At 39.7% G+C, this 22,575-nt stretch overlaps 1 protein-coding gene across 2 annotated transcripts in view; it reads right to left on the bottom strand.

Annotated features, from left to right (window-relative positions):
* PPP2R1B (protein phosphatase 2 scaffold subunit Abeta) overlaps window positions 1-22,575 on the bottom strand; it is a 36,650-nt gene that overhangs the window by 12,426 nt on the left and 1,649 nt on the right. Inside the window, exons 3-15 of one of the 2 annotated variants that reach the window (XM_007128257.3) lie at window positions 22,394-22,494; window positions 18,730-18,962; window positions 18,293-18,440; window positions 14,154-14,309; window positions 13,383-13,497; window positions 12,876-12,946; window positions 12,382-12,516; window positions 11,449-11,622; window positions 7,792-7,852; window positions 3,334-3,488; window positions 2,821-2,963; window positions 2,329-2,420; window positions 579-1,916 (exon numbers count right to left, since the gene is read on the bottom strand). In XM_007128257.3, coding sequence (XP_007128319.1) covers window positions 1,900-1,916; window positions 2,329-2,420; window positions 2,821-2,963; window positions 3,334-3,488; window positions 7,792-7,852; window positions 11,449-11,622; window positions 12,382-12,516; window positions 12,876-12,946; window positions 13,383-13,497; window positions 14,154-14,309; window positions 18,293-18,440; window positions 18,730-18,962; window positions 22,394-22,494 — 1,601 coding nt within the window. In that variant the 3' untranslated portion in view covers window positions 579-1,899. Of the gene's footprint in view, window positions 1-578; window positions 1,917-2,328; window positions 2,421-2,820; window positions 2,964-3,333; window positions 3,489-7,791; window positions 7,853-11,448; window positions 11,623-12,381; window positions 12,517-12,875; window positions 12,947-13,382; window positions 13,498-14,153; window positions 14,310-18,292; window positions 18,441-18,729; window positions 18,963-22,393; window positions 22,495-22,575 lie in introns of those variants that run through there. The other variant, XM_007128258.3, reaches the window with a different exon arrangement.

Raw genomic sequence — 22,575 nt, 5'->3', positions numbered from 1 at the left:
AAAGCGATGGTTGTGCAAATTCATTTCAATTGAGACAACAGTCTCTCAAATATGAAATTCAATGAAGACAAACAAAACCTCCAGATTAGAAAAAAAGAACCATGAAACTAAAACTGTTTACAGCATAATAGTTTAAGATATTAAAATGAGAATGTAGAAAAGATTATTGCCTAGGAAAGTATTTAATCCTTAGCCCAAAAGTAATAAAATAGAAACATACTATAAACTAGGTTGGCAGTTTGAAATGCAGGCAGGTAATTCTGATTTTAAATGTTCTGTTTTTCTAAGGTAAGACAAACTTGAAAGTATTTGGTCAAACTTGGTTTTATGAAATGGTTTAATGTACAAAGTTTTCTAGGAGTCTTTGGACCTTCACAAAACAGAACAGGGCTCGCTGAGTTTAAGACACTGTGAATGAAAGAAACAGTCTGAAAAGCAAAATGGAAACAAGCAAACTACATAGCGAGATGCACTGAGAGAAAAATAAGCTACAACAAAACCTCATTAATTAAAAATGCATTAGGGACAAGTTGAGTTTGATCAGGTGAAAAATGTTCATAAATTTTAAAGAAAAAATATTTAAATTATCCATTAAATACATATGTATACATATCAGAGATAAAGAGTAAATTGAATGCATCTAAATAAATGTGTGGCCTCACAAAGATCCTCACGGAAGGTATTTTAATATAATTGAAAAGAGTGATTAGTAACTAGCATATGAAGTGGTAGAAGGGTGCTTTTTAAGGAGCATTAAAATTGTTTAAGTAGTTCAGACCCAACAGGCTTCCTCACGTACTATTAATTTGCTTCAGCAAACCCTTCAGCTTAACTCATTATCTTCAATTCCAGGAGGAACTAATGAGGTTCTACTGTAAAAGTAGAAAAACAAACATTTCAAATGATAAGATTCCAGCATCACCTATACCAAAAAATTAGTAATGAAACTTCAGTTTGGAAAGCTACTACTGTGCAATGTAGCAAGGACCAAATGTTCACACAGCCAGAAGGAGAACCAGGTAAAGAGCAGGAAATCCTCACAGTGGATTATACCAGTGGTTCCTTTACTCATTAGAAATACAACTGCAATCTTACAAACAGTGGAACCACTGCTTATTAGGAGGCACTAAATTTTAAGTTTCTCAGCGGGGAGAAAGAAGAGTATTTTTGAATGCAGTCACAGTGGGGAGCTGTGGAAAATGAGTTAGGTTTCAACATGACACATTAGCAGCAAGATGCATCTGCACTTCAGGTTTCTGAATGACATGATTACAGTCAAAATCGAGCAAAGAAAAACCAAAACAACCAATACATGAACCCTGAGCTTCCACATTCCCCTTTCAGGTGAGGCACTGAGGCAGACCATCATTATCCAGGAAAACATGGCTCTCACTACAGTTAAATCTCAATGTGTCTCCCAAGTGGAGTGCTTATCAAATAAGTTATTCTAAACCATGTATATTTAACTTTGGAATGATGGAGACACACAGATACATATAAACATCAAAAGAATCACTCTGTTCCACATCTGGGTCCAAACCTGTCCAGGCTTGGTGGAATATTAAGTGGCCGGGGCCTGATTAAACAATGAGGATGCGGGAGATCAGATGGTTCTAAATAAATCATTAGGAGACAACCAAGAAATGACTGTGCAAGTGTCAGGAACTGGCCACAAACAATAAGGACAGTTAAAATACAATTATCCCAACAAGGAAGACAAGTAAAAAACAATCTTTAGAAAGAATCGAGTCACTGCAATTTGATTTCTTGTTAGTTGTTGCCATTTGCTCAGATGAGGTCTTGAAGGTTTTCCATTTTTTCTCTCCACCCAGTTCAAGAACACATGGACTAGAAATCTGTGATAAGAATTTAGTAAAGTCTTTCCCCTCCTGTTCTTCGTTATGCCAATGCAAGCACTAGAAAATTCCAAACAAAATCAAGTTAGTGGTACAGAAAGTTCATGAACTATCTATGCGAACATTAAGCACAACAAAAATGATCCAAAAGCATAAGACTATGTATGAGCTTCTCACTGTGGTCAGTTTCTTTACTCTGTCAGGCTAATCAAAAGTTAAACTTTAAAAACTAATTAAAATCCAAACAAAAAACTGTTCTTATCAGTACGAATCATAGCCCTACCCAGCCCTAGACATGGAATTGGGACAATGGCCAGCTCAGTGGTGGGCCAAGAAGGTTCTACCCAAAGAGAAGACGAGCATTCCAGGAGCTTACCACCTCCCAGGTCCAGATGCTCATCGCCTGGCCCACTTAACACCACTCATACCCCATTAGCCGAAGCAAAAGCTGGAAGGCAGAAAACAGACATACCACTTATAGCTTCCTGTGCAAAGTACTTGACATCCACGTCTTCATCTTGGCCTAGCTTCTGTAGTACCGGCTTAACTTCCTCCTGCAAAGCACTAAAATGCAACGGTATCATCTGTGAGAGGCAGTCTTCTGAGCCAGAGATATGCTTTATGGTGTGTGTGTATATATATATTTGCTCTATGGTAATTTTTAAAGTTTAAAATTAAAAAAAATCTTAAAACACCTATAATATAAACTTGACAAGTATTAAATAATTTCTCAGGTTCTCTGTAGAATTAGCTTCGAACAATGATCTACGTATGTACACAGCTTAAATATTAAAGCCAGAGTAGACACACTCAAAACTGGTTGTTAAATTACTTGATTATTTTCTTTAACCAATCCCACATCTTAGGTGAAGTGAAAATCACCGAATTTAATTTTAGCTATTTCTGCCTATATGGGGTGAAATTTTAAAAGTATTTAAAAAAAAGAATACTACTAAAATCTTACTCAGTATCTAGAATTGGTCCAATTTTCTGTAGCGATTTGGCCACATTGAATCGGACGTTTGCTACTTGGTCTCTTGCCATTTTCAATACAACAGGCAGCATCTGCTTAGTGGTTATTTCCTGACCACAGGCTTCAGATAGCGCCTAGAAAAAGAAATAAGACAGCACATTAAAAACACTTTTATCTTTCTAAATATGCCCAAATCTAAAGAGACAATATTTAATAAGAAAGTAACTGGCCAACAGGAAAATGTTTCTAGTGTGAGCATGTGAATGAAGGATACAAGGTAGCATAGAATCCCAGAAGAATTAGACCAGAATTCACAATTGACTTGACTACAGATTTTAACACAAATTGAAAAATTGACATTTTTCTCTCATCTCCTAACTGTCCAAATTAATCAGTATAAGAAATATAGTCCAAATAGAAGGCAACATATTCAGAATTCATAATACAGTACTGAACAACTGGTTTAACATCTGAGCTTAGCAGTAACAGCTATGTAATACTTACATTGATGCAGAATAGAGTGGTCATTCTGTGCAGGTAGTTAGGATCATTTGCCATTACTAACACTTTGGGAACGATGGTATTTTGGGCCCACTCTTTACCAAACTTCTGAACTAGTTTCATGAGGTTGTGGGTGGCCGCCTCACGGATGGCATGCACTGCAGAGAGGCGAAGAACAGGCTGTGGCGCTGCTCACATCATGAGCATAACCTAGTTTACTTCTGCTTACATCATCATCAAAGGTGGACCAAAAATAAAACTCTGTAAACACTCCACTTTAGTCAGACTGCAATGGCAAGCATGCTCAGCCGTGACTCCTAGTATGCTGATTTGGTCTTATTACAGTTTCAAAATGTATAGAATGTCCAAGGAAAAAGGAGGTAAGGAGCTCATTATACACATCATTAATTAATTAGCAAATATGAGTGCCAACTATGTGCTATGTGTTACAGAAAGAATGCATAAGATACTGCCCTCAAAGATCACGCACTTCAGCAGAAAAATGAAAGCTAATGCATTCCAAGAAGTCATGTGATCTAAGACTGATTATAATGAAGCATGAAATTGTATACTAAAGACCCTGAGAGCTGTAGGAGTTTAGAGGACAGAGAACAGGGAGATCTGGGAAGGCTTCGGGAAAGAGAGGCCTTGCACTGGGCCTTAAAGATTAGGGAGGATTTGTGTAAGTGGAGAGAAGAGGGGAGGAATTCCTGGAAAGGCCAAAAAAATTTACCCAGGGCACAAAGGAAAAAACTGAAATCTGGGAGACTGTAAGGTTGAACAGTTAGGGTGGAGCCAGAACACAGAGCATCATGAAAGCTAAATTTAGACTTTGTAAGAAAACCAGTGATGGGTTTTTAAAGCAAAGTTGTGACCCTATGACCAATGTTATTTTAGCAAGATTATTCCAGCAGCAGCAAGAACAGCTGAGAGAACGACAGAGAGGAGGTTATTTAGAGGCCTCTGTTGTCAACTATACAACAGCAAATAAAAACTTAAGACTGACTTGCCTCTTTTTCCCTTAAAAATGTTTGTTGAGACAACATGTCAAATGTCTTCTATGAATATATGTGCCTGCTTTAACCTCATAATTCCCTACGAGGTCATTTAGCAAAGACGTCATAAGTCTAGATAATAAAGGCCTGAGCTACGATCTTCTCAAAAACTACTTGCTACATACAGCACTCAACAAAGACCGGTGCGGCAATGCTTCACTTTACGTGTCCGATACGACTCAAAATTTGGGCTTGGATAACAAATCTAGAGTGGTGGGTACTGACTCCTTATTCTACTTCTCTCTCCAGATGGGCCCAACCCTCCTGGGTGATAGCTGTGGCTTGATAGCTATCCAAGCCACAGCTCTGATCCTGGACAATTTCTACAAGGCTTTCGGACAGGAAATACCCAGCTCTTCCCAGTCCATAGATCCTTTTAGGCAATGCCACTGATGAGAACAGGCAAGACAGCTTAGCCAAGGAACTATATAATTTATTACTAACATGCAACCTGACCAAAGCCTGTGGGAGCAGCAACCTGCCAGGAATATCTAGAAGCACTCGCTAAGGAGCAGCTCAAGTGAACTGTTTTACCCCTAACGCAAATTCCCTCCCTTCACACTCACACTCTTGGTCTTGGGCACACCGTCCCCCACCCCACCAACCTCTTCCCATCTGTGTCTTCTCCTCTCATTGTTTTTTTTATTTGCTTGAGATTTTTCTCATCCTAATGCCATTACCACAGGGAAGGGATCTCACTGCCAGAGTAACCAGAGACAGAGCGCTCGGCCTTGACCCAGACCTTAACTGCACTCAACTCTATTTGGCCAGATGCCTACTATGTTCTTGGCTTCTCTCAATTTTGCTGTGAAAAGAATGCACACCATTCCACGGTTCTGCCTCTCCTCTCTGCTTGTTTTGTCTCTCTCCCTCCCTCTTCTTCCCTCTCCCCTCAAGGTCTGGCTGACTTGCAACGTTCCTCTGAATTTCTAACACACTCTATATGCTCACTAACTTTGGTACTTTTCCCTTCCTCCTAGAAAAAATAAATTCCCCTTCTAAATTCCTCCCTCTCGTCAATACTAGCCACTCAACCGTGGGAAGAGAAGTAAGTGATGCTTTCTTCCTTATAGTTCTCTGGATTTTTCACAATATCTTTTTAGTAGTTTAATAAGCAGAAAAAAGTTTCCAAAAATTTAATTGATCATTGATCACTACACGGCAGTTATCTAAAATGTGAAAACAAAACCCCATGTGATTAAGTATACAACAATTTCAGAGCTGACATTTCATTGGTTCAAAGAATTTCATTGGTTCAAAGGTGCAATGCCCACTTAAGTATGCTGCTGCAGAAAAAGACACAAGGGTTTCTGTTGCTCCCAAATCGGAAAAAAAAATCAGAGAAAAGAGGAAGTATTAATTAACCTGCATTGACAGAACACTCCTACATGGAAAAGGTGTCAGGAATTCAATTCTTCGTGGAACAGGAGGATTTTAAAAGTTCCTCAAAATAAATCTAGAATACTAACTTTCAAAGAAAGTATGGACTGATCTTCTGGGACTCACTAACAATAAATATTTATCAGAAATAATATAAACAATTTATTTCTAAAAAGAGAAGACTGCCTTTCCTATGATTTGCCAAACCTCAGTTTCATTTAAGAAGAAAAAAAATTAAGCCATAAAAAGGTAACTTTGGGGGCTTCCCTGGTGGCGCAGTGGTTGAGAATCCGCCTGCCGGTGCAGGGGACACGGGTTCGTGCCCCGGTCCAGGAAGATCCCACATGCCGTGGAGCGGCTGGGCCCGTGAGCCATGGCCTCTGAGCCTGCGCGTCCGGAGCTTGTGCTCCGCAAACGGGAGAGGCTACAACAGCGAGAGGCCCGCGTACCGCAAGAAAAAAAAAAAAAAAAAAAAGTAACTTTGGAGGACAAGAAAAATAGAAATAAAATCTTCACAATCTAGTTTGAAAACAATGAAATTATCTACATATATACGCCTTTATGAGATTTGCACATTTTTTTCACACCCCTCCTCTTCACTTCCTTAACCATATGATCTCCCATATGATCCAACTATGCCCTCAGCAAAACCACCTACATGTACAAGCAGACACAACATCCCCACTCCTCCCAAAGAGTCACCCATAAGCACCCACAGAGATACGTTCAGTACATAAAGTATATATAAGAAGCTGTGGAACTGAAGCAGGATACTCATCCACCAAAATATGAAACCAAAGCTCACAGGACATTGTAAGTCCTCAGGGCCCTCACTGGAACAGATCTCAGACCACACCGAAGCTGCCAGGTCTAGACATGGGGCTGGCACTGGACCTCACTGGTACAGAGGGAACCCCTCCTACCCATTTCTGCCCAGCAGACAAGAGGAGATACCCAGACCTGAGACCTTGTCAAAAAGTCAACTGCTAACAAGTTAACATGAAGTGACTTTATATAAAACATGAATTGTCTTGTATATTTTGATAAGCAGCAGTTCCAGCTTTTATTTGTAGCACAGTATGTGGCACTAGAGGAAAAAGATTCTGTGACTGTTGAAATGAATTAGGCTATAAATGCAAAGAAAAGGTAAAATACTAAAAAAATCTATTTTCTAAATACTGTCCTATCTGACCCTGCCCTGAGTTCTCAGCTCTCCCTCTCTTAGTATCATGGCAGCAGCAGCCAGGGTACAGGAAGTAAGCATGCCGTTCACGCAACCAGAAATCTGGGACCTCTCTATCCTAGGTCACAGCTGACGTCTTCCACTCCTAGACACCTTTATTGCACCACTGTATACCTCCTTCTCTATGTCACCTCAAAGAAGACAAGTAGCCATTTCTTCCCCCTAGGCCTTTCTTCTGATTCCAATCCCTGTCCAACCCAGTCTACAGTGGCTGAAGACACAAAGATGGCACGGCCGAGTAGAAGACCTTGAGATAAGAAAGGAATGAATATACGTATAAAAGAGACAGTCTGGGGGCTTCTCTGGTGGTGCAGTGGTTGAGAGTCTGCCTGCCGATGCAGGGGACACGGGTTCGTACCCCGGTCCGGGAAGATCCCACATGCCGTGGAGCGGCTGGGCCCGTGAGCCATGACCGCTGAGCCTGCGAGTCCGGAGCCTGTGCTCCGCAACGGGAGAGGCCACAACAGTGAGAGGCCTGCGTACCGCAAAAAAAAAAAAAAAAAAGAGACAGTCTGAAAATAATGTAATAGAACGAGTGAGAAATAGGGCAAACAGATTTTTCAATGAAGAAAATAAAATTTAAGATAGAAAAAAACTAGTAGAAAATAGAAATGTCAAACTTGTGCTCAGAAAAAGCTAACTGGATTTTAATGAAAGCCTGTCTTCATCCCTATACTGGTAAAACAAATATGGTCAGATTAGGATTCCTTTCTAAAAGGGAAATATATGAACAAAATGGGATATAAGCAAAAACATGGGCCTTCCATTAACTTATTTACTTACCATGGTCCACAAGCCAGGCCATACATAAAGAATTCAGCTTCTCATCAAAGAATTCCACACCCTATGGATACAGAAGATTCCATTAATGAACGTCTCCAAAGTTTAGAAATCAACATGTACTATTTATATTACACCAATGTGACCTGAAAGCTAAAAAAAAACGACTTATTTCCAAATAAGCTGAATTCATGGACCAGCCAGAAAAAGAATACCATGAGATTTGATTTACAACCTGTAAACCTATTTTTATTGGATAGAAGTCATGAAGAAGAGCAGAAGTGCGATGGCCCAGGCACTGCTGAGTGGGAGAGCACAGAGTGGCCTGGAGCCAGATACAACACTGCAGATGAGTAGGAAGAGTGCAGCATGCACAGTCTGCCGAACAATCTCTAGAACATTTGTAAAAATGAATTACCAGGAAAATACCAGTCAGTAATATGAATAATTCTCAAATTTTCCCCCTTTTGGTTAATATCATAATAAATCCTTAAGGATAAAGAACCTGACATCAAGAGACAGACTTATCTCCAGCTAAAGAGAGTACTCTGGGATCCATGGGAGAAAGCAGAGAGAGAATAAAGCAGGCACAAGAGTACAGTGAAGCGGTCCCAGCACAGTCACAGTGGAGCCATCCTACTTCTCTCCACCACTGCTCTCCCCCTCAACGGTGGCCACACCAGCACAGGCTGCAGACAAGCTCCTCGAGCTGATTCGCACAGACCCAGCACCGTGGGACTTCACATCACGTGGGCAATCGCTGTGAACTGTGCTTTCCCAGCACCTTCCTCTTGAGGTCTACGCGTTCACAGTCTTTAGCTTCTTTGGATCCTAAGAAGTTTCTGACCAGTGATTATGTATTTTCAATAAAGAAATGTAATTAAAGTGCTTTGAATATATGATAAAATGGCTTCATAATTATCGATTATGAACAGGATTTTAGCACACCCTTAGATTATTACCATGTCCACTCTCAAAGACTTATTTTTCGTTTCAGATCATGGATTTTTCGTGAGTCTTAATTAACTTTTATTTCCTGATTCTTGTGGTTTAGCCTTACATTCACTCACCATGGTCCATAGGCCAGGCCATACATAAAGTCTTGAAAGAATTTTATAAATTGACTACCTGAAATAAAAGTCTTTATGGATTTTTTTAAAGGATAAAATATATAATAATAACAAGAAGTTGAAGTTGTATAACAAAATGTTTCTGACTGATGCATGTCACCTCTGCTAGACAAGCATGAGGCAGCCAAAGTCACCAGGTGCCTGTTTCCATACTCCTCCGGAGAGCTACCAACCTTTGCAGGCTTCCCAGGTCTGGGAGGGACAGAGGTTAAAGAAATGGTACTAAAATTCACCCTCCCTTCCGGACAGTTATTTCAGTCTTTAGCAAACCAGTTAAGCACTGCTGCTTTCGACTCTGGAGAGGTGATGCATGACAGTCACCAGTGAAGAACAGAAGATGACTCTCAGTACTTGGAAATGGCAGAGGTAAAAAACTGACAGGATGACTCTGCCTGACCCCATTAGCTATATAGGTATCCTCCACTTTTCGAAAGTTCACTTTATATCACTTCACTTTTACAAAAGAGCTATAAAACAATACGTGTCTTCGCTAACCAAAAGAAATCTGAAGGGGATTTTTTTTAACAAAAAAAGGTGAAAACAGCGTCCAGCATTTGTTTTGCAGCAAGTCAACAAGCCCTTCAACAGGCAGCGTGCACCACAGCAGCAAGAGTGGCCCCGCCAAGCTCCTTCCCCTAGAACCACACTCAGCATCTCAGCATCAGGCCGCTATTGCTTTGAACTGTGCCTGTGAGCATCTGTGCTTTATCTTGATTTACTTCCTGTATCTGTTAGCAAGATGTGTTCTAAGGTAATTGCTTCTTCACTTTACACCATTTCAGCTTACAAAAGCTGTCTTAGGAATGCTCTACTTTCAAACTGTGGGGGAAACCTGTATACTGATAATCTTTGGCATCCATTTTGAAGAATGGGACACTTCAAATTTTATAAAACATATGATGTCACACACACGCACAAGGCACAAGACACATTTCATAAACTAAGTATACCAAAATAACAACACAAATTCAGTGATCCAAGAAAAGAAAAAATAAGTCCCATATACTATGATATGAAAGGAACAGAAGTGGGGTTGAAAGGGGAAAGAAACTGTAGTAATGTTGGCTATAAACTGACATATTACGAGCTTTCTCAAAAATTTTTCAGGTATTCATTTTCTCAACAATCAACAAATGTTAAGTGCCTGATTAATGCCAGGCACTATGGTAAGCACTGGAAATAAAACACTGAACACAGTCCCTGCTCTAAAGAGATCGTTGTCTATCTCCTCAACTAGATTTTAACAGACAGTTATAATATACTATAGTAAGTGCAACCAGCATGGTGAGGGCACATCAAATTTAGAACTGACGAGGCTATCTACTAAAAAAAGAAAGGAAAGGATGTGGCTATAAAACCCACTGAAATTTTAATTAATTTGAGATCAGTACAACTATCCATGAATCTCAAACAGTAATGTGATAATGTGGACTTTGGCCAAAACACTAGCATTACAAACTTCAACACTCCTTTTTTATATGGAGAGTCCTCAACTCCCTTTAACCAGAATGTAGGAAAAGTGGTAACCTTTTCCTACATTCTGGTTAAAGGGAGTTGAGGTGCAGAATATAGGCAAACAGGGAAGCTTCCCTGAGCAAAAGTCAAAACTGATTTATCTCAAAACCATATTTCCCTTTTTTCTGAGATAAATATTCTTTAAATCACAGAGACATTTGGTAGCACAAAATCTATGTGACATATACCAAGAAATTATATTCTTCTATGGCTTTGCTTTCAGATAGTGGGGAGGTGAAATGTGTTTTTGCTGTACGCGGGCCTCTCACTGTTGTGGCCTCTCCCATTGCGGAGCACAGGCTCCGGACGCGCAGGCTCAGTGGCCATGGCTCATGGGCCCAGCCGCTCCGCGGCATGTAGGATCTTCCCGGACCGGGGCACGAACCCGTGTCCCCTGCATCGGCAGGCGGACCCTCAACCACTGCGCCACCAGGGAAGTCCTATAATACCTTCTTGTTAGAAGTTAATGCAGGGCTTCCCTGGTGGCGCAGTGGTTGGGAATCGACCTGCCAATGCAGAGGACATGGGTTCCAACCCTGGTTGGGGAAGATCCCACATGCCACAGAGCAGCTAAGCTCATGCCCCACAACTACTGACCCTGCACTCTAGAGCCCGCAAGCCACAACTACTGAAGCCCACGCGCCTAGAGCCTGTGCTCCACAACAAGAGAAGCCAGTGCCATGAGAAGCCCGCGCACTGCAACGAAGAGTATCCCTCGCTCGCCGCAACTAGAGAAAGCCCGCACGCAGCAACAAAGACCCAGTGCAGCCAAAAATAATAAATAAATAAAATTAATTTTTTAAAAAAAGAAAGGATACATAAAGTTAAAAAAAAAAAAAAAGAAGTTAATGTACTGATGAAAATGCAAACCACTCTACAGGTAACTAAGAGAGACCATACTTTCATGAGTCTAAATGAACATAACCATAGGAGTTATTTGGGCCTCCTACTTGCCATGGTAAATCTGCTCCACTATCTGATGCTACCCTTCAGTTCACAGAGCACCCATACTCACCAGCTGGCCTGCCAGCAGTGGCATATACTCAATGATGGCCAGCCGGACCCTCCATTTGGCATCTTCAGCCAGTTCCACTATGGCAGGAAGGAGTGATTGAGAGAGCTGCCGGATTCCAATCACTTCATTTACACAATCCAAATTGGAGATGATGTTCAAACGAACTTCAGGACACTGCAAGTACACAAGCCCCAAAAGACCACATGTAGAGATCAAGTTCTCTGCCCAATAGTCTCCTACCAACACAATGAGTAAATAAATTTTAAAATAAGCAAATATCGACTCAGGTGAAAAAAGTATTGTCTCGGAAGAAATACTTAACACTGAGTACACAAATAATTCAAAGCACATAATTTAACTGATCAACCAGAACTTTCAATGAAAAATCTATAGAAAGGTAAAGGGCATAGGCTACGAAATCAAATTACATGCATTCAAATCCCAGATCTACCACTGCTGAGACCCTGGGTAAGTTATTTTACCTCTGTGCTTCACCTTCTTCATCTGTAAAATGGGAATAATAATAAGACCCACCCTCATAAGAATGTTGTGAGAATTACATGTAATAATAATACATGCAAAGCATTTATGATCATGCTTGGCACATGGTGTTAATAAATATTAGCTAATGTTATAATTTTGATATTATATTTATATTTAAATGAAAGAAACTTATCAAACAAAGATCCATTAAGTTTAAAGAGAAAAAAAAAGCAGCGAATATAAGCAGGAATTAGGCAGAGAAGATGGAAAGACATTTTTAAGTCTGTATTAGATGGCCCATTTTCTGGGGAACTTATAACCCCATGCCCAAACATTGTCAATGGTTTAAAATAAGTTACTTTTTTGGGTTCTATCTCAGTGAGACCCCAAACAAAAACCAAATCAAATCACTGACTATCAAAGGACAACAAAATTTATAGCCAGACTTACCTCATCCTTTAACTGAGCTAAAAAAAGAGGTAGAAGATGTTCAATGGTATTCCCTTTGCCCAAAATCGTAGACAATCCCATAATTACAGAAGCTAGAGCCGACTTGACATGTTGATTTGTATCAGATACTAATTCCTAAAACAAAATCAAAATTAAAAGCCTTTCCTTTTTTTGCAAGACAACAGAAACTTCCATACCATTTCACAAGGAATTTTAAAAAACAGCACTATTTCAGTATTGATTAGTTGATAAAGTTTCCTCAGACCATCTGTCAAATAATATAAACCTATGCACCAAAGAGCACTTTACACTTATAAAGCACTAATAAGTAATAAATAACAATGTCACATGTTAACATATCTGTCCCATTCATCCCTGGTCCACGTTTAAACTCAAAGAGCTTTAAGGTAATATTGATACAAACAAAAACTGAGGTAAGGTTTACCTTCATATAGGGCAAAGTGAAACAAAAAATAAACTAAAGTTAGGTTTACCTTTATATAGGGCAGAATTTGATTCATAATTATGGTCTCTCTACCTTCCATGGGCAAGTTCTCACAAAGTTCTAAAAGAGATAAATAGAAAAAATAAAATGCTTACAGAGAGCCATTACAAGGAGCCAAATGAAGAAATTTAACTGGGTTTATCAACAGTTTCAAGTTAAATCAAATCATATGTTTAAGCAAGTAAGCTCCAAGGAGGAAAACTGGCTTATTTTAAATGCAGTTTTTGGTCAATCTATATGCCACTGTGTACCACACCAATCCAACCTAGAAATGCCTTTTTTTTTTTTTCCCTAAAAACAGAAACAGGGTAACACAGCTGTTTGGTTTTAAATATAAAGGGAGTAGCTTTATGTGACAATGTAACGTTTCAACACATTAAAATCATCTCTATTTATTTGAAAACATAATCTAGAACAAAAAAAATACAAAATTCACTGACATAAAAAATGCACCAAAGTGAATGACATAAACTACAACATAAACTGATGCCTTAACCTTTTACTTTGTGGGCAGCAGCTGCTCGGACTTCAGCTTCACAGTCTTTGAGTAGGTTCTGAAAGGCGGGGATGAGGTCATTTAGGGTGATTTTGGGACCCACAGCTTTCTGGAGCTATAAAAGAATTTGTACAGGTTTTACTGTATTCTAAACAAAGTAACATGAACACACAAAACAGTGCAATCTTCAAGTATAGACAGTCCCCAACTTATGACCATTTGACTTAAGATTTTTCAACTTTAGGATGGTGTGAAAGCAATACACGTTCAATTGAAACCAAACTTCAGATTTTGAATCTTGATCTTTTCCCAGGCTAGCAGTATGCAGTACAATCCTCCCGTGATGCTGGGCAAAGGGAGGAAGCCCCAGCTCCTGGTCAGCCACGCAATCACGAGGGGAGACAACCGATACATGTAAAACCATTCTGTTTTTCACTTTTAGTACAGCATTGAATAAATTACATGAGATATTCAACACTTTATTATAAAATAGGTTTTGTGTTAGATGATTCTGCCTAACTGTAGGCTAATGTAAGTGTTCTGAGCACATTTAAAGTAGGCGAGGCTAAGCTATGATGTCCAGCAGGTATTAAATGCACTTTCAACTTGCAATGGGTTTATCGGGACACAACCCCATCCTGAGTCCAGGAAGATCTATACATGTTTTTGCCATGAGCACTTCCAATTCAGAAAATTTTGGTACAACAGCAAATCTGTGGGTTTCTGGTTTGTTTCTTTAGTACTCAAAAAATGTCAGTGCAACAATTTTACCTCTGAAAATTTGTCAGCTACCATATAGCGAACTCGCCAAGATTTATCTTCTGCTGCTTGTCGAAGTGTAGGCATCACCAAAGCCTCAAGGTCATCCTCAGAAAGTAACTGAGCAATACTGACACAAGCTTCCACAGCTAGGAGGCGCACTGAATCCTAACGAACAAAATTCCTTTCCGTTAGTCAGATAATATTTACTGAGAGCCACGCGGCAGTGTGTGGTGTGTGGTAGTGCCGTGGGTATCATTTAATTTTAAAAAAACAACCACACTATATGCAGCTCATGTCTTTATGTCTTGAAATAGTTGCTCCCTTTGTCTGGAATGGCAGGCGTGTCAAAGCCATAAAGGCAGAAATGACTGTTCTCTGAGCGAACAGCAAAGTAATGATGTTAGTTAGAGCGCAGGATTTTTATTAAGGAAAATGAAAATAAAATGTGAAGATTAAGTGAAAAAAGAAAACATTTTAATGATGTCTCTAAATCCTCACTATAAGAAGTTGAGGGATAAAAATGAAAATAATGTTTGTACAAGTTGCTTACAACAGATCAGAACAGAGAAAGAGAATAGGGGATAAGGGTAAAGGAATGACTTAGGAAGCTCAGTTTTCAAAATACTCACTGTAGGATGGCAGTAATAGGAATTTAGGCATGAGATAATGACTTGGAAAAAAAATACATAGAAAAACAAATTTTAAAAGTAACTAAAAAAAAACATTCAATTTAAATGTTGATGATCAAGGACAGAATAACTTTGAGGAAGCCAAGCATAGAACACCCAGCAGAAAAATTAGGTATGGGATTAATGAACTCAGCTTCCCAAATGTAAACCACCAAGTATCAACGTAGTACCTATATGTCCTTTGCACAAGTGGAAGTATATAATTAGACAAATCAATGAAAAATAGGGAATTGAGACTACAGATTTGGGAATCATAAATATATTAGTAGGAACTGAAAATACATAAACATCTGAGCACCCAGAAGAAACAAGAAAAAAATTTTAAGAGTATGTGTGTGTATATATATACATATATAAATATTTTATATACGTAACATTCCTATATGTGTATATCTAGGCATGTGCAAACACACAAGGGATAATAGTGACTCCAACTTTCCGAAACACTACACGTTTACAGATCAACAATAACTTACCCTACGCCCAAGATACTCACTACTGTATCTAAAGGAACAGGCTAAAAAAGGCAGAACTAGGTTCTTGGTAGTGGCTATACAGCTATTTTCAGATTCCAAAAATTATGATGAATCAAGGGACTACCATCATCTATGGAAATACATGCCCATCAATATTTGTTCAATTAATCAACTGCTTCTCTTCCAGAACTCCTGATTTTCTTCCCTATACCTGCTACTCCTCCCAGAATCTTCTCCATCTCAGCAGTGACACCAGCATCCACCCAGTTGCTCAAGCCAAAAATCAAAGAGATCTTGATTCTTCTTCCCTTCAACCAATTCAATCATAGTTCTACTGACTACCTCCCAAACTATCTCCAGTTTCTCTCCATCTTCACTATACCACCTTAGTTCACCACTGTCTCCTGCCTGGATTATTACAAAAGTGTCCTAACTTGTCTTGCTGTTTCTACTCTCAACCCCACCTTACAATTTAGTTTCCACCTGGAAGCCAGAATGATCTTTTAAAAATGTAGATTACATCAAATCACACTGATGCTTAAAATCTCGGTGTATTCTCACTCCACCTAGAAAAGAAAATCCAAACTCTACACCCTGGTTTAAAGGTCCCCCACAATCTGGTCCCTGCTTATCTTCTCCAAACTCATCTCTGATCAGAGTCCCTTTTGCCCACTATGTTCTAACCTCAGGGCCTTTACACTAAGTGTCCTCTCTTCCTGGAATTCTCTTTTCCTGGAGCTCTGACACCCTAGGAAAGGGCATGGCTGGCATTTTTCTTTCATGTCTCAGTTTATACCACCTCTTCACAGTCCTTCTCTGACTAACCAGTCTAGAGGATGCCCTACAATCACTCCCCACCACTGTGTCACCCGACTCTATTTTCTTCATAGTATTTATTCCCAACGTTTTGTTTGTTTATTATCTGTTTTCCTTCATTAAATTGTAAACTCCATGATGGCATGGTCTCTGTACACCCTGTTTAACACTGTAAACCAGCACTAGAATAGTGCCTGATATCTAGAAGGTGCTTGATAAATACTTTCTCAATGAATGACTAAGGCAGGAGCCGCAATTCTATCAGTAGTCAGAGTGAATATACACACACGTATTTTACAACTAAGCACAATATTTTCTTGAGCATCCACTGCTGCTAATACCACAACTAGACGTATCTCTTGATGAAAAGTAACCTCCACCTACGAAGTGATCTTATTGCCCCCAAAATATCAAACCTAACTCTCCTTAAGGCTTTAGATCAGAGCTGGGGCAAGTGCTGGCCAAATCTGAAAAGCAGCAAGTTTCTGTAAATAAAATTTTAGTGGCACGGCACCATGCTCATTAGTTTACATATTATAGTGTGCTACATACAACAGAAGAGCTTTGTAGTTACAACAGAGACTGTCTGGTCCACAAAGCCTAAAATATTTACTATCTGGACCTTTCACAAATCTCCACTCTAGATTCAACTACCAATTTTGCAGGACAAAAGAAAATGTTAAATTATACCATTGGAAATGTAATCAACGAAAATCTCAAATGAGGATTCTAAACCTGTACTGTCCAATGCGACAACCACTACCCACTCACTACCTACTTCTGAGTGCCTGAAATGTAACTAGTGCCACATGTTTAAAGGATAGTTATTTTGGATATATTAGGTTAAATAAAATATATTATTAAAATCAATTTCACCTGTTTTTTACTTTTTAAAACGTGGCTACTACAAAACTTAAAAGTAACAGCAGCTTACATTGTATTTCTGTTGGATAGTGCTGTTTTAAACTATACTGTATGACTAATAAAAATGCAAAGAGAAGTAAGGAGGTGGTTACCACGAAAGTCAAGATGAAGTGTTAGTCTTAAGGGGGTGGAGAGTGAGGAGTGGGAACTGGGGAGCGGGGTTGTGTTTGGGAGGGAGCCCATGCTGGGCTTCCGGGGTAGTGGCTGTCGAAGTTCTATCTCCTTTCATGGATGAAAGTTACAAGATGACATTAACTTGTAATGATTCATTAAGATGCATATTCACTTTGTGCTGTTTTCTATATATTATTTTAATAAATTTAAAAAATTATTTCGAAAGATTTACCATCTTTAGATCTAGAAGCGGAAAATAAGACTCATGGGTATGTATCTGCTGCTCTTGATCCTGTACACATAAAGTGATTCTAGGGCAGGAACTAGGCAAAACCTGAAGGGCTCTTCTTCTGGAGTCCAGGAACTCTGGGGGCTGATCCTCCAAAGCACCAAACAGAGAGGCAGTGCAGCTTAGCAGTGAAGGCCATGAACTCTGGAACTAAACTGCCTAGACTCAGATCCCCACTCCAACACTGCTAACTATGCAACCTTGAGCAAGTCACTTCAATTTCCTGTGCCGTTTCCAATTATGTAAAATGGGGTATCTACCTAATGGGGCTGTTGTGAGGACTGAATTACTGCCCATATATAAACCACTTAAAACAGGCTGAGAAAGATTTATTTAGGTGCTTGCTAGTGTATTATTATTGCTATTTCTACACCAATGAGATCCAGATCCTTGGATTTATAACTGCTATCAAGTGAAGTCATCTTATACACTCACATAGAGGATGCAGAGGGTCAAACAGCTTTCCCAATACATGCTATGCTTGTTTATCTGAGAGCCAAAAATTCCAGGAAACATTACTCTCCCATGACAATCCAGCCTGCAGTGCCCAAAGGTATGTCACCCTCTAATGCAGCTTTGGTCTTCCTTTCTAATTATGGCTCCCATTTCCTCTTTGATACCCCTTCCTTTTAACAGCTGCTAATGTAAAAGAAAACTGTGGTCTGGTTAAGAAAGAATTATAAGGACACTGAGATGGGTCATATTAAACTTTATCCAGGCCAGAATTAAGTATTAATTTTGCAAAAAGGATCCTACCATGAGAACCAAAACACCCAAAGAAATTCTTAAAATTTTAAAAGGAGCGTATCTGTGTACTTTAATTACTAAGAGTTAACCTACCTGTTCATCAGAAGCTAGATTAGTGAACAATGGAACAATTTCACTTTTCACACTGTCTAATTCCAAAACTTTTGCAAATTCACCCAGTTTGGAAGCAGCAGCACGTCGTACCATTGGTGTGTCATCTGAGCACAAGGAACGGAAGTGCCTGCAGCAAATAAAATAATGACGGTGTTTCCTGTCAAATGCCATTGATTAAGCATCCCCCAACGCACACAGAAATTTTAGAGGTTTTCTCTTACAAACATCAGGGATTAGACTTCTACTCATAGAAGTAACAAAGGAAAACCCACGGGTATATTCAACTGGACAATAAAAAGTGGTGTCATCAATCCGACTACCCTGATACCAGTCACTCACTGGTAACAGGGTACTGTGTAACTTGTCAGCTCTGAACTCCCAATAACCCCAAATAACTAAAAAATACCGTATCTTACTGTCTAATTTCTGCTTTGACAGCATGTGAAGCCCTGGGATAGCAAACGCTGAACAAACCACATGCAGATGTGCGAGAGGTAAACCAATCCCCACTCGCTAGGCGTTTCACCAGAGGGACAAAGTGAGCCTCCAGAGCCACAGGAGTGTGCTCCTGGGAGATCTGCCTCAGGGACTCCACAGCCTTGTCTCGAACCACAGTCTCTTCCACGGTCGCCAGACTTTCCAGAGGAGGCTAAATAGACCAAAACGGAAAACCAGAGAGAAAACTTACTGAATCAGGTTAGATACAGATTATCACCTTTTAAAGTGACTAAAGGGAGGTGGTACATGTAACCAGAATGTTAGCTACATCACACCAAATGGTTACTTTCAGTTCACATGGTGATAACATATGGTGTGTCCAACCTGAAGACACGACTTCTGTAGGACAGCCAAGATCACACGTCCCAGATGGCAATTCCCAGATGGTGTCTACAAATGACACAGTGGAAAAGACTTGACACAATATTAATATTATTGTGAGCTGAATCACTAGATTTAAAAGCTATGTAGCAGGACTTCCCTGGCAGTCCAGTGGTTAAAACTCCGTGCTTCTACTTCAGGGGGCGTGGGTTTGATCCCTGGTCAGGGAACTAAGATCCCACAAGCCACACGGTATGGCCCAAAAAATAAATAAATAAAAGCTTTGTAGCCAAATTCAGACAGGATCATGTACACCTCCTCAAGAGTAAGTGCAAAAACATGACCAACGCTGGGCACCACAATTACATGAGGACATCTCGTCAGGACACTGAGTCCACGGCCTTTGGATTATTATTCTACCATTCCTGGAGGTGGACACTACCTGTGTCCACTGTCTCCATACCAACCTATAAAAGGCTGAGAACAAAATCCTTTTTTCAGAATACATCCAGAATCTTCCCATGAGCCACACACAGAGTGGTAGTTTCCAAAAGAACAATTAAGTGAAGAGTGCAGAGATGGTAGGAAACCTTGCCTGCAGCTTTAGAAATAGAAGAGACCAAAGGGGTTGGTCTGGACCAACCCTTTGGATCAGTGAGTGAATATAACACAGCCCAGTAAAAAGTGACAGAGGGCGGGTTCTCTGAACCTCTGCCTTTCTGGGCTTACACTCAGTCCAGGCAAATGCAGCATATACCATGAGGTGCAAATGTTAAAGACAAAACCCACATGTAGAACTGACCAGGAGAGTGAAACACAATTATGAGTCAAAGGAGAGACGTGTGTCTACCCAATAATACATTTCAAAAATTATTTGATACACAAGAGGTAGAAAGTACTCAACTTTTCTAAGAGGCATTTCAGAAGCCCTTTGGAAAGAAACTGCTTTCTGACTTGTAAAGGCCTTTCATGATCTGTCCACTGCCATCTCTGACCTTCTCTCATGCAGTATCACTGGATAATCTCTATCGCTACTACAGGGTAAGGCAAGCTCCTGTCTCTTGATGTGAACTCTGCCTATCTCTCCATGCTCTTTTCCTATGCCCCCAGACCACCACTTCTTCCAAGTCTAGCACCAACACTGTATACTCCTGCAGTCCAACCGGTTCCATGCTTCCAAGGCTCTTAAACTCTTTCTTTTAAAATAATTGTTGTTATATTCTAGCACTGAGGATACAGAAGAAACAAGGCCACAATTTCCTTGCTCTAGTGGAGTTCACACTCTTTTTTTTTTTTTGGGTCTTTTGATTTTATTTTTTAAATTTATTTTATTCAAGTATAGTTGATGTACAATGTGTTGATTTCAGCAAAGTGATTCAGTTATACATATACATACATTCATTTCCATTATGGTTTATCACAGGATATTGAATACAGTTTACATTCTAATGGAGGAAGATAACAACTAGTCACGAAAACAACTAGATGGTGTTGAGTGTTCTGTAAAGAACTAGAATAAGGGGAATTCCCTGGCGGCCCAATGGTTAGGACTCCGCACTTTCACTGCCAAGAGCCCGGGTTCAATCCCTGGTCGGGAAACTAAGATCCCACAAGCCAAGTGGTGCGGCCAAAAAAAAAGAATAGGATGATGTGATAAGGGGTGAGAGGGGAAGCAATTTCAGGTTGAGTGGTCAGCGAAGGCCTCTCTGAGATGCGTTAAAGTTGATATGTGAATGACAAAGAGACAGCCCCAGGAAGCTCAAAAAGAAACATTTTATTATAGGGAATACCTAGGGCAAAAATCTTAAGGCAATAAACTTGGTTTATTCAAAGAACAGAAAGAAGACCATTGTGAATGGAATGAGGTTATTATGAGGGAACACATGAGATAAGCTAATAGGGGCAAGTTTTGTAAACTAAGGTACAAGCTAAGGTAGAAATTTGGGATTTTCTAAGAGCCGTGGCAGGTAGTGAGTGATCCACCCGCTGGGTGAAGGGTGAACTGTAGTGGTGGGGTGGGAGGCATGAGTGGAAGGCAACTAGTTAGAAAGTTACTGCACTAGTCTAGAGGAAAGATCATGTCGTCTAGAAAGACTAGAGGAATGAAGAGCTAGGTGGTAGTAGGAATGGAGAAGAGTGAACTGATTTGGAATATATATATATATATATATATATATAGAGAGAGAGAGAGAGAGAGAGAGAGAGAATCTATAGGAGTTACTAATGGATTAGACGTGGGAAAGGAGGGAAAGCGAATTCAAGAATGTCTTCTAGGTTTTGGTTTGTGCAACTGGGTAGACGGTGATGCCATTTACTGCAATGGGGCAACTAATTAGGAGGCATATTTGGGGGAGAAAATTGAGTTGTTTTAGAATTTAAATTTGAAATGCCTGTTTGACATCCAAGTAGAAAAATCATAGGCAGATATATAGAGAAAGACAAACATAGATATTTATATCTATCTTTCTACGTATATCTATAACTGGAGTTCCATGGAAAGGTAAGAGGTAAAGACAGAAGTCACAAGAGTCAGCAATATAATACAGACAATATTTAAGCCCTGAAGCATTCAGCCCTATCTTGTCTAACTGGCAAATTCCCAGTCATCCTTCAAAACCTAGTTCAGACATTCTCTCCCAACAGATCTTCTCTGATCACCCTGGGTTAATCCCTTTCCCTTCTCTATTACGTGAATGCCTTTTATGTGCTTCAAATTTTTCCATCTAACACCGCACAGTAATTATTTGTTGACACATAAGGACAGAGGCCTCATTCCATTCATAATGTTCTTCTTTAACATTAATATTGTAACTTCAGTGCCTGATATAGTAGGTTCTCAATAAATGTCAACTAAATTAAACTGAATTCATCAAATTCGCAAAGTAAGTCAGAAGCAAAAGTTACAACTAAAGACAAAACTAATAAACATTCCCAAAGCCGTAACATTGCTAGATGAACATTAAGATTTCCACTGTAAGGGGGAAAAAGCCATGAACAAAAACCATCAAATCCTTTTTCTCCCGACCTCTAAAGTAGCAAATCCACAGAGGCAAAAAAAGAGGAAGAAGTTCTTTAATTCATAGAAAAAATAAGAAAGGGTAAATTGAGTCCAAAGGGCCTAGTTATTTGTCCTCTCAGTAGCTAACACTGTGACTATCCATAAAAAGATCTCATAAAAAATGCTGCAGTGTGCCTCTCACCAAACAATGTATCACTTATACTGCAAAAGTTCTAGAAGGAGAGTAGGCAGAATATACTCACCAACAAACAGTGGGCAAAGTCAGGACCTCCCACCAGGCCAGTGAAATTTCCCAGCTGCTCAGCAAGAGCTAACAGTACCTCATCTTCATCGTAAATTGTATCTGGAAATGACAACAACCCAGTACTCATCAACAAGGATAGCTGGCCCAGAGCTGGACACTCACACAAAACTAGGAATAGAC

This window comes from Physeter macrocephalus, chromosome 16 (assembly GCF_002837175.3).
Source record: "Physeter macrocephalus isolate SW-GA chromosome 16, ASM283717v5, whole genome shotgun sequence".
Lineage (NCBI taxonomy): Eukaryota > Metazoa > Chordata > Mammalia > Artiodactyla > Physeteridae > Physeter > Physeter macrocephalus.
Note: the sequence above shows the minus strand (reverse complement) of the source record. Positions and strands in the feature narration are given on the sequence as shown.